The 16,541-nt window shown below is 39.3% G+C and overlaps 1 protein-coding gene and 1 long non-coding RNA gene across 8 annotated transcripts in view; one reads left to right on the top strand and one right to left on the bottom strand.

Annotated features, from left to right (window-relative positions):
- LOC310826927 (uncharacterized protein) overlaps nucleotides 1-16,541 on the top strand; it is a 59,576-nt gene that overhangs the window by 5,684 nt on the left and 37,351 nt on the right. For 3 of the 7 annotated variants that reach the window (XM_083702349.1, XM_083702344.1, XM_083702350.1), the window contains exons 2-7: nucleotides 3,402-3,526; nucleotides 5,922-6,059; nucleotides 7,857-7,906; nucleotides 8,463-8,562; nucleotides 10,465-10,553; nucleotides 12,415-12,529. In XM_083702349.1, coding sequence (XP_083558475.1) covers nucleotides 3,446-3,526; nucleotides 5,922-6,059; nucleotides 7,857-7,906; nucleotides 8,463-8,562; nucleotides 10,465-10,553; nucleotides 12,415-12,529 — 573 coding nt within the window. In that variant the 5' untranslated portion in view covers nucleotides 3,402-3,445. Of the gene's footprint in view, nucleotides 1-1,225; nucleotides 1,301-3,401; nucleotides 3,527-5,921; nucleotides 6,060-7,856; nucleotides 7,907-8,462; nucleotides 8,563-10,464; nucleotides 10,554-12,414; nucleotides 12,530-16,541 lie in introns of all 7 variants that reach the window. The other 4 variants (XM_083702347.1, XM_083702346.1, XM_083702345.1 and 1 more) reach the window with 3 other exon arrangements.
- Nucleotides 1-16,541, bottom strand: part of LOC310827037 — a 75,397-nt gene that overhangs the window by 24,216 nt on the left and 34,640 nt on the right. The gene's annotated exons all lie outside the window — the stretch shown is intronic.

Raw genomic sequence — 16,541 nt, 5'->3', positions numbered from 1 at the left:
GGTTATTAAATCTGTCAAACCAGTCTTCTGCTTTTGTGGAGAAATGGGTAAGATTCTTAGGTTACTACTACTGCTACTACTACTAATTCTAATTAATTTTTGTACCACACCCATCTGACTAGCTTACCCCAGCCACTCTGGGTGGCTTCCATCAAATTAGAAAACCGCAGTAAAACATAAGACATATTGAATGTTCTTTGTGTTTTTGTTGTTACACTTTTATCTTAAGCTGCTCAGAAATTTTATTATATTAAGAAGTATATTTAAAAATAAATAAATAATAAATACTGTAAAGTATTTTGGAATTCCCTGTTACAGTAAAAAGAAAGGAGTTGAGAAGGTTACACCATTTTCCCTTGCAAAATATTCCTCTAGAGGGCAGCACTTCACTCTTTAAGATTCTACTGAAGGATGAGAAAAGCATAACCTAAGAAATCCTGTCTGACTTCTGTACGCAGATAGAGAAAATATATTAAATGCAGTGTTAACGACAGAAACATACGAAATGCTGTAATGCTATGCTGCTTTCAAAAAACAAAGCAAAACCTGGAATGAGAAGCTAGAATTTATTAGTGACCCCAGGTCTGAAAGTGTGTTGCTTCAAAAAATAGTTAGCTTATCCGTGTTCAGACACCATCATAAAGATGGTGCCCTCTAAGCCGCCTTCACTCAGTTACCCGGGATTGGGGCCATGCCGCTTGTCCTGGTCCTATTGCTGGGTGTGCCACTGGCTTCACCTGGATGTGAACATGACAGGGCAAGAAACAGCACAGATTAAGCCTATGTGTGAGAAATCATGCAGATTATTCTTCATGTGATACAGTATATTATACACAAATTTCTGTATTCTTGTAACTTTTCCTTATGGTTTCAACAAAGCAAAAAGTGCGTATTGCATTATTTGACCCTCTGTGTTTTAAGGTCCTATAATAAAATAATTGCTGCTTAGCAGTAAGGGCTTTGCAATTAGGAACCACAGTTACTTGTGTATTGTCCAGAACAGCCTTTGCCAAGATGGTGCCCTCTAGATGTTTTGGAATATAACCCGCTTTAGCTACTGCCAGCTCCAGTTAAGGAGAATAATAATAATAAAAACCTGAGATAGGTATAATCACATTTCACAGCTGGACAGCAGGAGAGGGAAACTGCTGATGTTGCCGCTGCAATTTTCTGTTACTGCATTGACCGCAGAGACAACATGTTCTCCTTTTCTTTATGCCGGCAGTAGTAGGCCTGGTTCTGAGGCTGCCTCTCTTTGACATCCAAAGTGAACTGGTTTTGGCTGCAATCACATGTCATGGTAAGTGAAGGTTGCTAGCTTACCATGAATATGCAGGTTGCTCTCCCTTCACTTCTCTCTGCTAGTGAGTGGGAGCATCAGACCATCATCCTTGGCTTACCTTTACATTTGAAATTGAGAGCATCATTTGTTTCACTCTCGCAAAACAACAATCTGAAGCCAATTAGAACACACCCTGAATGTTGGGCCATACTTAGCAGGTTTGGATAGTGTTGGCGTATGGTACCTCGTAGAGTTGGAAGTGTTACGATATAGAAGCAATGCAGCTGCAAAGTGCTAGCTTGAAAAGTAAACATGATGGGAATGTTGGGACTGCCCATGGGAAACAGAGGGACAGTCAATTCACAGTGCGAAGCACTGGAATTAGCTCAGAGTGTAATATGAGCTCTTCGGTTTGTTCCTGTCCAGGAAGTACAGGAAGTGTTTGTCACTACACTGCTGGAGTTTGAAGAGAGCAGTCATGTTTTTTGTAATGCTGCAAAGACAGAAATAAAGGCATGTAAATACGTTTCTGTCTATCTCTTTCCCCTGCCAGGGGGCAGGAAAGAGGGTGTGTGTGTTTCTCACGTTTGAGAAGAATCGCCGATCGAGACCTTGCCTGGAACTTGCTGGGGAATGCAACCAGGGAGGTCAACAGGGAATCAAGCCGGGTGCCTGGGATTGTTGCCAGTTTCTCCTGATATGGGCTTGAATTCCCGACAGGAAGGGATCCTGAGAGTCATATAGTCCAACCCCTGCAATGCAGGAATCCTGCCCATAGCTGTCCCTGGGTGGGCTTGAATTACCAACCTTCTGATTAACATCTGGACGTGCTGACCCTCTGCGCCACCAAAGGGTATCTTTCTTTGAATTGTACTTATATAACACAAAGCATTGTGGCAGATTGAATGCTTTATTCCTTATTAAATGTTTTTCTTCCTTCCACACGTTGTTCAGCTCTTAATAATATGTGTGGAGATTCTTAAATGTTTTGATGTACAGTATTTGGCTAACGACATATTGGACAGTTAGAATCATGTTCAAGCTTCTACCTCTTGTTTAGTCACCATGTTAATAACTTGCCATTCAAACTGTTTCTGGTGCTACCCTTCTATTAAAGTCTTGTCTTTGCTAATGAGCTTTTTATAAATGTTCTTTAAAAACTGAGTTTGTTATGATGTTCAGGGAAGTTGCCACATGCTTTCATATTATAAATACTGTTAAAAGGACAAAGATTTCAGACAATTATCTGTATTCCACAAATCTCCTAGTTTTGTTTTAAATAAGTCTACCAAATAATGTGGTCTATCAGATTTAGTCCCGAGTTCAGATGCACAAGAGAAAAAACAAAGACCAGCACCCTTTCCTATAGCAGGCATTTTCCTGTTCATTGCCAAGTGTACGGTTCACTGTTCGGTCACTGATGTCTGTCATTTTAGCACATTTAAAGCAGTTCTCAGTGCCATTCTTGTTCACAGAAGCTTATTTGGGTGCTTCAGACATTGCCTAGCTCATTATTCCCTGTGGAAGGTTAAGGCCTTTTCTGTCAGACCGGAACTATTCACTAATTAGAGACCTTCGTTTGACACTGAATGTGTCATGCCTGCAAGCCTTCCTACTGGGATCAATGGCATTTGTGTTCACTACCATAAGTGTACAATAGATGCAGACCTCAGTGAAAAACTACCTACATAGCTTATGGAAATGAATATGCGCCCTTATAAAATGGAGGCGTTCTCATAATGAGCGAAATAAAATAAAATGCAACAGTTGGTCAATATTCTTGCAGGGCTTGTCACTAGGCAATCTGAATTATTTTCTGTATTCAAATTTGTAATCTTCTGTTTTCCTGTTCTCCTTTAAATTCTCCATGTCTTAGATCACTGTGCAAATGTCAGATTGGTTTGTGCTACTTGCTAAAGCGTGTCAGCATCTGAACAATACTGAATGCTTTGTCCTTTCTTTACATGGATAATAACTGTTCCTCAGACTCCAGTTCTCAAAATTCAAATTAAGTTTCCTTAAGCTGGTTAACTTGCTAGTGAAGATTTGAATCTCTCCTGATTATTTTGCCCTGAGAAGTAAACACTTTCATCCCTCCCTTTAACCTCCCTGTAACTAGGAAGAGCCAGGAGCTTCAGACTCTGTAGCTGCCTGTATAAGGAGATGACTGTTCTCTCAGAGACTGAAACAGCTGGTACCAACTTTGAAGACCAGCAGCTGAAACAGTCATACAAGCAGCTTAAGGTCTCAGATGTTTTATTCCAAGCTCTCCCCTGCTCTCCCCATGAGCCTTTATAAATTGCTACTGCTTTTTTAATAGAAATTTATTATCGTATTGTTATGTATCAGTTTTCATTTATTGTTCTTCGTCTTGAAGACCAATTGTCATTCAGAAAGGTGGGATATGAATATTGCAAATAAAGTTGGTTCATTTGTTGAATTAACTTGTTTTTATCCTGTATTCTATTCTGTGAACCGTCTTGAGATCTTATGGTGAAGGGCGGTATAGAAATCTAATAAACAAGCAAACAAACACATAAATAAATAAATAAGATAAATAAATTTATATCCAACAAGGAGCTCAGGGTGGCAAACAACAGCAATAAAACAACAAAAGCTTCTTAAAAACAATACCAATACAGATGGGGACTGAGAAAGCTCTCAGCTTAAAAGTTGTGCTGGAAGAAAAAGGGCTTTAGTAGGCACCAAAAAGTAACACTTGTCTAGTGTTTAAGGGGAGGAGATTCCAACAGATAGATGCTAAAGGCCTGATTCCTATATTGTGTGGAACATGAGGCCTTTTACCTGCAGAGTACAGTGATATATAGGGGTGAGACAGTCTTTGAGGTGTCCTGGTCCCAAGCTGTCTAGGCCTTTATACACCAAGACCAGCATTTTGAACCTAGCCATGTAGATAATAGGTAAATGACTTTAGAGAAATGCTCTACAGCAGGTCCAGAGAGATGTGCCATAGCCCCAGTGCTCCTTGCTCTAGTCATGTCCAGATTAGACTACTGTAATGCACTGTATGTGGGGCTACATCTGCCACAGCCCTGTTGTATCCGCTCCAATGGTTTCTGGTTCATTTCCACAGCCAGTTTAGAGTAACATTTAAGGCCTTAAACATTGGGTTCAAGCTGTTTGTTGGACTTCCTGCATGTTTACCATCCTGTTTGCATGCTGAGATCTGCATTGGGACCCCCTCCTGGTGGTCCATCCCCTAGGCCAGTGAGGCTGGTGGCCACAAGGAAGAGGGCCTTTTCTGAGGTGGCCCCATGGCTTAAGAACTTCCTTGTATCAGACCTGCAACTAGCTTTCATTTTTCAGGGATTCTGGACAGCTTAAAGACCTCTACTGTATTTTCCAACAGGCCTTCAATGAATCATGGTTAATTGTTTGTAATCTTTTTCTGTTTGTAGGTAATAATAATTGATTGTGGCTATTTTCTAATTACCGTATTTTTCGCTCTATAAGACGCACCGGATCACAAGACGCACCTAGTTTTTGGAGGAGGAAAACAAGGAAAAAAAATATTCTGAATCTCAGAAGCCAGAACAGCAAGAGGTATCGCTACGCAGTGAAAGCAGCAATCCCTCTTGCTGTTCTGGCTTCTGGGATAGCTGCACAGCCTGCATTTGCTCCATAAGACGCACACACATTTCCCCTTACTTTTTAGGAGGGAAAATGTGAGTCTTATAGAGCAAAAAATACGGTATGTTTTATTGGCTTTTCTGATTTTCTAAGGTAATTGGGTGCTTTCTTTTTATGTTTTGCTGTGTCACTTTTTCCTTCATGTTGTTTATTACAATTTTAAACCATTTTGGAAGGGCATTCTTCAGAAAAGCATCCTAGGAATACCTTAAAAATAAATAAATAGCAATTATACATGTTCTGATTGAGCCTTCTATGTTTTTGAGGAATCCAATTTCAAAACCACTACTTTAGGGACATAAAAGGAGAATTAAATGATACTTTGTTAATCTGTAATAGATGAATGCACATCCATAGGCTTTCTCACTCCTTTTTTGTGATCTTGTTAGAAGAGATTATTCTCATTATTCTCAGTTTTCCTATCACCGTGGATGTGGCTACGGCTTGTCTGCTTAAATTGTAGAAGGATGTTAACAAAAGAACTCAGTGCAAGGATGGGATGAGCATAATATTCTTCATATTGAAGAAACCATAATACGTTTATGCTGGTGGGGCTCATTAGTAAAGTTATTTAGCACAATGGTTAATCCAGCCCTGCTCACTGTAGTTGGTAATCCTTCATCGCTGCAGCACAGAGCTAAGTATGGCTCAGTCATTGTTTCAGATAAACGTTTATCAGGATTCTTTCACTGATCTAAGCAGAAGATTATTACATACAAACAGAATAACTAGCCTGCATTTTAAAACTGATAGGATGTGTGCATATTAAGGTTTGCTGTACAAATTTTTCAAGAATCGTAGCAAAAAAGAAATGGAGAAACAAGTCATTTTAAAGAAAAACCCTTATTAATTTCAGGAGCACAATTGCTTGAAAGTGCTCCCTACACAGTTTTGTCTAATGTTGCCTACTTTTGTTGATGTCTGTGTTTGTGAAGTCCAGTTGTTGTTTTTTTAAAACCATTAAAATGTGGCTGTGTTTATTTTAAAGGTTGGAAGGCCCATGCCCAAGCTCCCTGCAGGCAGCCTCACGTCTCAGGGTTCAGCATGTCAAGATAATTCACTCTTGAGAGGGGATAAACAGAACAATGAACTTCACACTCCTTTTATGAACAGGAGTGAGCAAAAGGTAAAAAAGAAAAAAGGTTGTTTGCATAAAAAAGCAACAGGGCTTGATATTTTAGCAAAGTAGTATTTTCAGATGAGTTGCGTTTCAGATGGGTTCTTAAAACATAGGGTGAGATCCTACTGAGGAGTACTCAGACCCATTGAAATGAATGGTTACTTAAATCTATTTCAGCAGGTCTGCTTTGAGGATTAGATGTCACCCATAATATTATGGGATTGCAGAGATATTTGGTGTGCATGGAAGGAGATCCAAGTGCAGATGTTATAAAGCGTGTTCTCACTAGCAGAGAGCACGTGTTGCGGTTGGGGGAAGAACAGGCCACCATCATGACTAGGCAAATTTGGTGGAACCCAAGCCTGTAAAGGGTTAACTGGGTTGCTGGGGATTTTTGAGTGTTGCCAATTCGGAGGAGGGGTCAGAGTCTATAAATATAGGAGACAGATGATAGGCATCCTCTTGGCCGTTTTGCTTCGGATCACCCGCCCCCCTCCCTTTTATAGGGTGGTTCTTGGGTTCAATTGACCTTGCTATGCCTGTCATGGGGTTGTTCGCCTTTGAGCGGGGGCCTGGTAGGAATTTTGCCATTTGGCTGATTGGCTGTTGCCATTTGGTTTTTGCCTACTGCGTAGCAAATCGTCACAACTTGTAAGGTTGGCGGTTAGGCATTGGTTAAATTGGTGCTTGGAGGGGTAAGGTGCCTATCCCTCCAAATGATGCGGAAAGGGAATTCCGTTAAAGGAATCCAGGGGCTTGCCATTCTTTCGTCCTTGTCCATGGTGCCGGACTTGGGCCGTGCAAGCCCCACCGGAACATGAGGGTGAGAAGTGTTGGACTGATTCCCAGCCTCATTTCTCTCCCAATACTTGTTTCCCACGCTGGCTTCCGGTGGTGTCCGGAAGGGACCAGCTCTGTCCTTGGGGGGCAAGGACAGATAGTCATAACCAATGCCTAAGCAACCACTCACATTTTTTGTATTTGAATAAAGTTGTGGCCAAAATTATGCCAAAAATCTTAAACAAAAATTGACGTGTGATGTGTGCAATTTTTGGGGGGTGGCACTGTGGGACTCAACACGCAAATTATTAGGATTAGGGCAACACTTAATTACACTTCTTTTCCAAGTCTTCTCCCTGCAAGAACTTAATACATGAATTGTTCTCTGAGAACCCAGATTTGTATCTGCTTTATTTGGAATTATCATTGACATTAAAGTAACACTGAGGTCTTCAACAAATCTTTTTGGATGGTGCTTTATGGTGTTATTTTTTATTTCACCATATGTGCCATATTTCTGCAGTTTGTGGCTCACCCTTCATCTTTTATTTCCTCCTGTTGGGTGAAATCCAATGGTATCAGTAGTGTACAAGCAGAATGGATTTCTGTACTGCAATGGGAATTCCTTTCTTCCTACATTCTTCCTCTGGAACAGATTTGTATGGGCACAGGGAGGAGACAGCAATTTTTATGTTCAATACATGATGTTGAACTTTGATGATTAAGTTTAAACTTATTTTATATAAATCTTTCCCTTTGGGATGAAATAAGCGTCATTATAAACTGTTAACACATGCTTGTGATAATAGTTATGTGTTATGCAGTCATGATTATATTCATATAGCTTTGAAATCTTAGTTTACAATACTAGCTGAAATATTTTTTGGGGTATAAAATGTTTCTATTTATATGTGACAAATGTTTATATATAAATGAATATAAACTACTATTTGTATAACTTAAAATTACTATTTACAAGTCCTAATAGTATATTTAACCATCGTATTTTTTATTTCTTCTTAGAAACTGCAAGAGGAAAATCTAAGATTAAAGTATGAATTAGAAAATTTAAGGTACTGAAAGAAATTGATAACAAAGCCCTGGATTTATGAAAACAGCTTTTGTTTTATCTGTGAGGTCATTTATTGAAAGCTAAGGATGACAAAATTATAGCGGAGGATACTGAGAAATTTATAGAAAGAAAATTAGTTATTCAGTTCTTGTGTGAGCCCATCATGTTAGAAATCGGTTTGAATCTCCCTGATCTATGATTTATATAGCTGCTCATTTCTTTGCCAGCATGTATTTGAGGACAAAAGTAGTTAGTATTTGTGTATTCAGAGTTGCTTCCCGCATGGAGGTGGTGAGAAATGAACGGATACTTCAGAAACATTTAAGGCTTTTCAAGGCAATAAGTTATTTGTAGTACAATAAAACAGATAGAAGGCAATTTTCAGAAAAATAACAGGGTTTTGGAATAATTGGCTAAAAGCAGGAGACAAAAAGAAATCTCTTTTCTGCGTTTAACATCATTTCCAGTTGTTCCAATAAGTTGTACTTATTAAATATAAATGTAGCATTATGCATTTCTTTGACGTTCTTTATAAGGAACTACATTTTATTTCTTAGAAGCCAATATGAGCAGCTCATAAAGGAAGGGAAGAACGAATGCTTTGAGGAAAGACGTGTTAATTTTCTGAAGGCTCAAGTACTACAGCTGGAAAGGCAGGTAAAGTGGTATACAAAATTCACCTCAGTATTTTTTGAAAGTTATCAGCATATATATATGAGACTGTGAAAAGGGCTCCCCCCCCTTTCAAAAATAGGTGTTCAGATTTCCTGGAGCTGTGTGTGTGTTTCACTTCACGTACTTTTCCCTAGCCTACCAACATACGTTGATAATTTGATTGATAGCTTGGTTGGTAGTGGGATGAGAGAGGGAGTAGTTGAATAATAATAATAATAATAAATTTTATTTATATCCCGCCCTCCCCAGCCGAAGCTGGGCTCAGGGCGGCTAACAACAATCAAAATAGTTCAACATTCTAAAAACATTCATTATAAAATTAATTAAAATCAAATTAAAATCAAATTAATGGCAACCATCAAGCAAAATTCTGTGCAGGTTGCCAGAGGAGGGGGTCAGGCTGCGCCCTGACCAAAGGCCTGGTGGAACAGCTCTGTCTTAACAGGCCCTGCGGAAAGATGTCAAGTCCCGCAGGGCCCTAGTCTCTTGTGACAGAGCGTTCCACCAGATTGGAGCCGCGGCCGAGAAAGCCCTGGCTCTAGTTGAGGCCAGCCTAACCTCTCTGTGGCCTGGGATCTTTAGGATGTTTTTATTTGCAGACCGTAAATTTCTCTGTGGGACATACCAGGAGAGGCGGTCCCGTAGGTACGAGGGTCCCAGGCCGTATAGGGCTTTAAAGGTTAAAACCAGCACCTTAAACCTGATCCTGTACTCCACCGGGAGCCAGTGCAGCTGGTATAGTACTGGATGAATATGATCTCGCAGCGAAGACCCCATAAGGAGTCTCGCCGCGGCATTCTGCACCCGCTGGAGTTTCTGGGTCAGTCTCAAGGGCAGCCCCACGTAGAGCGAGTTACAATAATCCAGTCTGGAGGTGACCGTCGCGTGGATCACAGTGGCTAGGTCAGGGCGAGAGAGATAAGGAGCCAACTGCTTAGCTTGGCGGAGATGAAAAAATGCCGCCTTTGTTATAGCTGTAATCTGCGCCTCCATAGAGAGGGAGGTATCGAAGATTACACCCAAACTCTTAACGGACGATGCTGGCACTAATTGCACCCCCGCAAGAGAAGTTGAGAGTTTCTTAACTTTCTGTAAAATACACCTTGTTAAAATGTATATTAGAAAGTAAGTGTAAAGCTCTAATTGAGGGGAGTGCACATTTTAAAGGGGCATTTGGGTCAAATGCACGAACTTAAAAGGTTTGCATGCAGTGCGGGCGTGAGATTAAAAGGAGGGTATGTAAACAGGACCCACCACTAAGGACGTTCAAGTGAAGTTGCATAGGAATTGATTAAAGAAGGCAGAGATGTATGTGCCTGCATAACAATTCTGTTCCAATATTGACAATTGTAGGGGAAAATCCCCTGTATTTGAGGATACCCATCTTTGGGTCCTTGTCCACATGGTTTCCCTCTGCTAGGGGTGTGCTGTAATCCGGGTTATGCATGGAACATTTCATTAGTTCACTTGATTTGTTTCTACTGAACCCAGACCCAGACATTATGGAGATTTCAGCCGAAATAGATACTGGGGCGCATACATAAGAAGGTTCAGTATGTAGAATTGGGCAAAGTGGACCAGAAGGTTATATGAAGCATTGAACACAAAAAGTCAAACCCAAAGAAACAAAGTGAAAGACACATAAATCACCAAGTGCAAAAACAGAGATAGCACAGGCACACAGTTGCAGATATTCCTCCACTCTCCCACTGTACAGTCAACACACACCTTCCATTTAAACATCATTTTTCTTTTGCCTTTTGCCTTTCTTTTGTCACCATAGTGTGTAACTTCATTTTTTTTTTAAAAAGTAAGATTTTAACAAAGAAGAAAGAGAAACTGAAGTGATTTTAGGAATAATTTTGTATATGACTTCTTCCACAGGTGCTGCTGCTTACAGAAGGATTAAGTTCTCGAGCTGCTCTTATGTTGCAGTCAAACAATTCTTTAGAAGCGCTTACTGACAAGCTTAGGTAAGCAGTAGAGAGACATTTGATATTGTGAATGAAATTGATCCAGAAGGAGATAACCTGAATAAAATGGTGACCAGCATCTGTGTTGTGTTGAGGATTATGGGGTCCTGTTTATATATATATAAATATATTTATATATATAAATATATCTATATATATATATCTGTGCAGTAAGAGATACAATTTCTCTGAGTATTTTTGGTAGCTTTCAAGAATGCTATGTAAGTTTACTATGATATAGTAAACTTACATAGCATTCTTGAAAGCTACCAAAAATACTCAGAGAAATTGTATCTCTTACTGCACAGATCCTTAAACTTGTGTCAAAAGTGACCCACAGAATTGAGGTATGTGGTCACCATTCCTTCAGTGTTTTGATGACAGTTGAGTACTTATCCTGCCCTCCTGCCCCAGTTTCCCTTTTGCCTTTCTTCATATTTCCCCCCTTTGCTAAAAGTCTGGGAATGAATGGGGCTTACTGAGGGAAAAGTGGGGCTGGGAGGTCCAGTCCACTAAGTGGTCAGCATGCAAAAGAAGGAGTAGCGGGTGTGGATGAATGGAGAAAACAATGATCTACGAATAAGAACTTAAATGTGGGTTGTCAGGCAAATCCTAAAATGATATGTAGTAAAAACCTTTTGTAATAAATGGGACAGTTTATTCAGATTTGCTTGTTCTTTGGATGGCTGAGAGGCTTGCCATTTAAGCACAACTCACGTATTTGATTTCTGTGAGCATTATCTGACAAAGGTGTGAGTGAAAGGAGAACAATGCACACAATGGGAATTATTTGAAGCTTCTACTCTATTTTTTATATTTTTGAATATAGTCTGAGAGTAAACCTTTGGCTGCAGGAAATTCCAGATCCTGAGCCCAATTGCTGAGAAGGCTCTGTCTTGTGCCCTCATTCCCCTACGTTTTAAAGGAAAGGGGGTGCAGAGCAGGGCTTCGATGGACATGAGCAGGCAGGTTCATATTGGCGAAGGTGGTCCTTAAGTTACCAAGCTTTTTAGGGCTGTTTCCCTACGCTGCATTTAAAAATTAATTGGAGAGGGGAGAGAAAAGAAGAAAATGAGTTTCAGGTGTGTTGCAGGGTGTTGTGTTTAAAAATAAATAACTGGTGAATAATTTTCTTAGTGTATTTCATGTTTCCAAAACTTGTTTTGCTGCAGTTACAAACAAAGAAACATTAATAATAACAGCAACAAAAACATCATTCTGAAATGCAGGAAGTGAGGATTGGGATGCCAAGGACTGTATTTTCTTGGTGCACTGTAGTTTTTGAAATCTCCTGTTGCTCCCTTAAAAGCTGCACTTGAGGTTTAGGGGGTGAGAATCCTCCAGATTTATTTGCTATGCAGTAAATTATTGCATTTCCTGTGTTGGTATTTGTGTGTGTGAGCTGGGGGGAACGCAGTCCATTGGTGGTGGTAAATTGCTGCCTCTCCTAGTTGTGTGTAGATAAACTGCCCACATCTCTTTGCATCTTGGCCAAGGGAACTATTCTCCAAGATACTGGAATATTTTTATTTCCAATTAGTATAGGTATGCTAGCATATAGTGGTAAAAAATTCTTGGCACTAAAGGAAAATATATTTTTTAACTATTGCAAAGGCTCAAGGAGATAACTTAAAAAGTAGTGAGGTATGTTTTGAAAGCATGGTTTCATTATTGGTATTCAAGTTAACTTAAAACACTGGCTATATAAATGTGCTCTTTGAATTCTTTGTTAGTGCCTATTTCACTTTCAACATCAGCACTATTATAAAAAGCATGCAAATAATGAAAACAATTCGTGTTTTTCTTTACGGTATTAAAAAGTGAAAAATGTGACTATAATAATGCATTGTACTTTACACAGTTTTTTTCTCAGTGCTGAAGGAACTGCAACTGAAGTAACCATTCCACGTCCAGAACTTCTTCAAGTAATCGAGATATGTGAAGCAATGAGACTAAAACTTCAAAGAAACCAGCAGGTGAATTATGACAACATCAGGTTTATATTTGTATATTGTTAATGATTTTTAAAATGTGTGATTTCCTACCTTTCCCTCATCCAGCTGGAATTCCCCTACCTCTCTTCCTCCCTGAAGCTCCCTGTTGTTCTGGAGGGTTATTGCCTGACCCTCTGGAGCAGATGAAGGGTGGTATAGTACTACTACTACTACTACTACTACTAATAATAATAATTAATAAAGAGTGAGCTGTATTCAACTGGTATTCAAAGCAGGCTGCCTCGTAACAGTGGAGGGAGGACATAGCCAATGTGGTTAGCAGCCACTGACAGCCTTACCCTCCGTAAATTTGTCTTTTCCCATTTCAAGCTGCTTAAAAGGTTTTTATATTATTTTACATTAAGCAGTCTATAAATAAATATTCTGTTTCCTTTACCTTGCCTTTTTTGCCAAACTAAAACAGCTGAATGCTGAAATTTTTCCTCTAGTTGCTTGATCATTTCAGTTGCCCTTTACTTCATTTCTGAGCATGTAGCCCATAATCCAGCGCACCTAGACATAGGGGATTATCTTTCATAGTGTCCTTGCAAGCAAGGAAATACAAAAAGAAATCTGTTCATTTTGTAGTGTCCTTTTCTATTTTGTAGTGTACTTTTTGCGGGCTTCCCATAGGCATCCGTTTGGACATTGTGCCCAGACTACCAGACTATGGTTTGATCCAGAGGGCTGAAAATTAGTTTGCAAATAGATATTTTTTGTTGGGTGGACTGGGATCAATCACTATCTCATCCTAGGCTACTCTGGTTGTTTTGAGGATGAAATTGGATAGCTCCCATATACACAGCTCCAAGAAACACCTTTGGTGTGGAACCTGTGGCTCTCTAGGAATTGTTGGATCACAACTCCCATCAGCTCCAGCCAGCATGGCCTATGGTCAGGGATGATTGGAGCTGTAGCCAATAAGATTTGGAGAGTCAAAAGTTCCCAGCCGCTGTCTTAAAGGAAGGGATAGAAATGTGGTAAAGAAAAATGTATTAAGAATACAGAAGGAAAAAAACAGGAAATATTTTTAATATAAATCTTAATTAGATAGCCTTATGAAATGGTTTTGGAGAGAGCCCATTTTATTTTATTTTTTAAATTATTTTTATTGAGATTTTCAGTTAAACAGAAAACAAACCAGAACAAACAATCAAAACCTAAAACCAACACTCTTAACAATCATTCTTTGGTACCATCATCTTATTTACATTGTGTTGGATCACGCCTCGACTTCCTTCCTATCCTGTTGCGGTTTTCTTGGTATACTTCTACTCTTACAGTTTCTGTTTCAATTATGTACACATCACAATGTTTATGTTAAGCCTATTGTAGTTTTTTAATTTCTACAATTACTTTCAATATATGTCATAAATTTACTCCATTCTTCAATAAACTTTGTACCTTCTTGGTGTCTAATTTTATGTGTCATTCTTGCTAATTCTGCGTATTCAAATAATTTTACTTGCCAATCCATAACCATAGGGATCTCTGCTGATTTCCATTTTGAGCTATTAATACCCTGGCCGCCACCATATATCAGTATGGAGAGAGCCCGTTTTAGCTCCTTGCTTACATTGTGCTTTTTCCTGTTAAAAGTTTTATAGTTTATCATAGTACAACACATAAACTTTAGCCTTTCTAGCCTGACAAATTTTCATTTCTCTGCTGTCAGTCAAGCAGGAACAACTGTTGTTGTTTTTAAAAAAGAAAATCTAGATTTCTTTCAGGAAACCCAGCTCAGTTTACTCTTGTCCTATACTGGAAATCACTTTTTCATAGTCTGTGTCAAAGTAATTGAATTCTTCAAGAAGCAGCAGGAAATGCCTGGTGGTTCTTGTGTAGGTTAATTTGGTGTAATATCACTTCTCGGTGTATTAGAATCTCTCATATCTCAAATGCACCCCAAAAACTCAATTAGAAAAAGAAAATGGAGACTGTAGATGTTAGTGAGCCTATAGGAAAGGGTGAGAACTGAAATAAATTAAATTCTATAAAATCATTTTACAGAAGCCAGTCTTTCTTCAGAAGTATGGGATGGAAAATGATTAAAGTGATACACATTTTTAGCTTATGTATAATAGAGAGATACAGAGAACTCCAGACCAATTAAGTGTAGGCTAGGATAACTGTGCTTTGAATGTTAAATTTAGGTGGTTTTTTTTAAATGTAGCTATACATAAAAGAAGAGGCTAGATTATGGACTAATTTGTATATAATTGTTCTTGTGATGTACATATACGTAGTTCCATGTGCTGAGAATCTGAGAGCATCTTTATCTTGGTTATTAGACAGTTATTCAAACCCGAGCTCAGAGGAACATCGGGTACAGATGTAACAGAATGTCAGCAACACAGGACAGGGGGAAAAAACTGGTGCACAGAATGCAGTACAGTGGTTACATACGCTTCAGGTTACATACGCTTCAGGTTATAGACTCTGCTAACCCAGAAATAGTGCTTCAGGTTAAGAACTTTGCTTCAGGATGAGAAGAGAAATCGTGCTCCGGCGGCGCGGCAGCAGCGGGAGGCCCCATTAGCTAAAGTGGTGCTTCAGGTTAAGAACAGTTTCAGGTTAAGTACGAACCTCTGGAACGAATTAAATACTTAACCCGAGGTACCACTGTATTAGGACTGTTTTAGGAGTGAAAGCCTGTGGCTGGGTAAGTCTGAACAAGCAGAGAGCTTCTGAAGATTTCTTTCCTCTCCTCTCTTGACCCCAGTGATGCATGGAAAGAGGTGCAGTGCCAGTGGCATAGCCACAGTTGCAACCTGAGGTGGGCAGTCTTGAAGGCAGCAACTGGAACCTCATTTGGGTTCCAAAGAGCTATGGTACTAGCTCCCAGGAAGGTTTGAAACTAGTTCCTATGAAAAATTAAGCAGGCAGTTTGTTCCTGTATTGTGGGCAGGTGTCTGGGTGGGGTGCTGTTTAAAGAATAAAAGTAAAAAATCAGTTGGATAAGCCCAAGCCCCTGGGCTGGCTGAAAGTACATCTTTGGGTTTCACCTTCATCTCCCAGCCTTTCTGCAGTTTTCCCCAACCCTTATAACTGGTGCTTGGCAATATCCTTGCCTTTCTGGGGTACAGAAATCCTCTTCACTTTTGTTGCAGTGAGCTCTGGTTATCTTGCTTGTCACCCATAGCTGAACCTCTCTGAGGCCTGTTCATCCATAATGTATTTTTCTCCTTTATAGCAGCATTTTTTTATTGCCACTTCACCTGAACTTTTAAAACAGGCATAAGCATTTTCTACATGCTGTTTTTAGTCACAGAAATGTACTGGCATTTTCATGACTGAAGTTCTTATTTGTCATCAAATCAAAGAACAAAAAAGTCAGCGTGGACCTCAGTGGACCTAGTGGGAAAATGACAGTAGCAAAGATGATTAGCAGGTTACAAATTATCCTAATGAGTTTTAAAGTAAATACCACTTTATTAAATGAGTCTACAAAGAAAAAGTACTACAAAAACACAGCATGCCATATTTCCTATCACATAATAGGGCTGATATCAAACATTAGCCATGCTTAGAGTAAACCCATTGATACCAATGGACTTATGATGTTAGTCTATTTATTTCATTAGATCTACAGAGAATATGACTCAGTTGGAAATACTCAAACCTACAATGGTGTGTTTGGGCGAGGGAATTTTTAAATTAAAATAATAATGAAGTGATCAAAATTGTTAGTTACATAAAGTACACTTTGCCATGCATTTAGGAAGTTGATCCAACCATTTTTTAAATCTTATATTTTCTACAGTAAAAGTATATCAGATATATTATTTTGTCTTTCTTTATCCCTTTGAAGCAGCATGGCTGTTGCCATGGTTACAGCTCTGAGTTGACAATGTGGTTGTCTTCAAGGTTTGAGTTTCACTTGCCCCGATGCATACTGGCTAGCATAATGACTGTCATGCAGTCACATAGCAACTAATTCCAGTTCCGCAGGCAGAAGCAAAATAAAACACAATAGAAGCATATGTTCCACTTA

Source organism: Podarcis gaigeae, assembly GCF_964106915.1.
Source record: "Podarcis gaigeae genome assembly, chromosome: 11".
Taxonomy (NCBI): domain Eukaryota; kingdom Metazoa; phylum Chordata; class Lepidosauria; order Squamata; family Lacertidae; genus Podarcis; species Podarcis gaigeae.
This window is presented reverse-complemented; position numbering and strand designations above follow the sequence as displayed.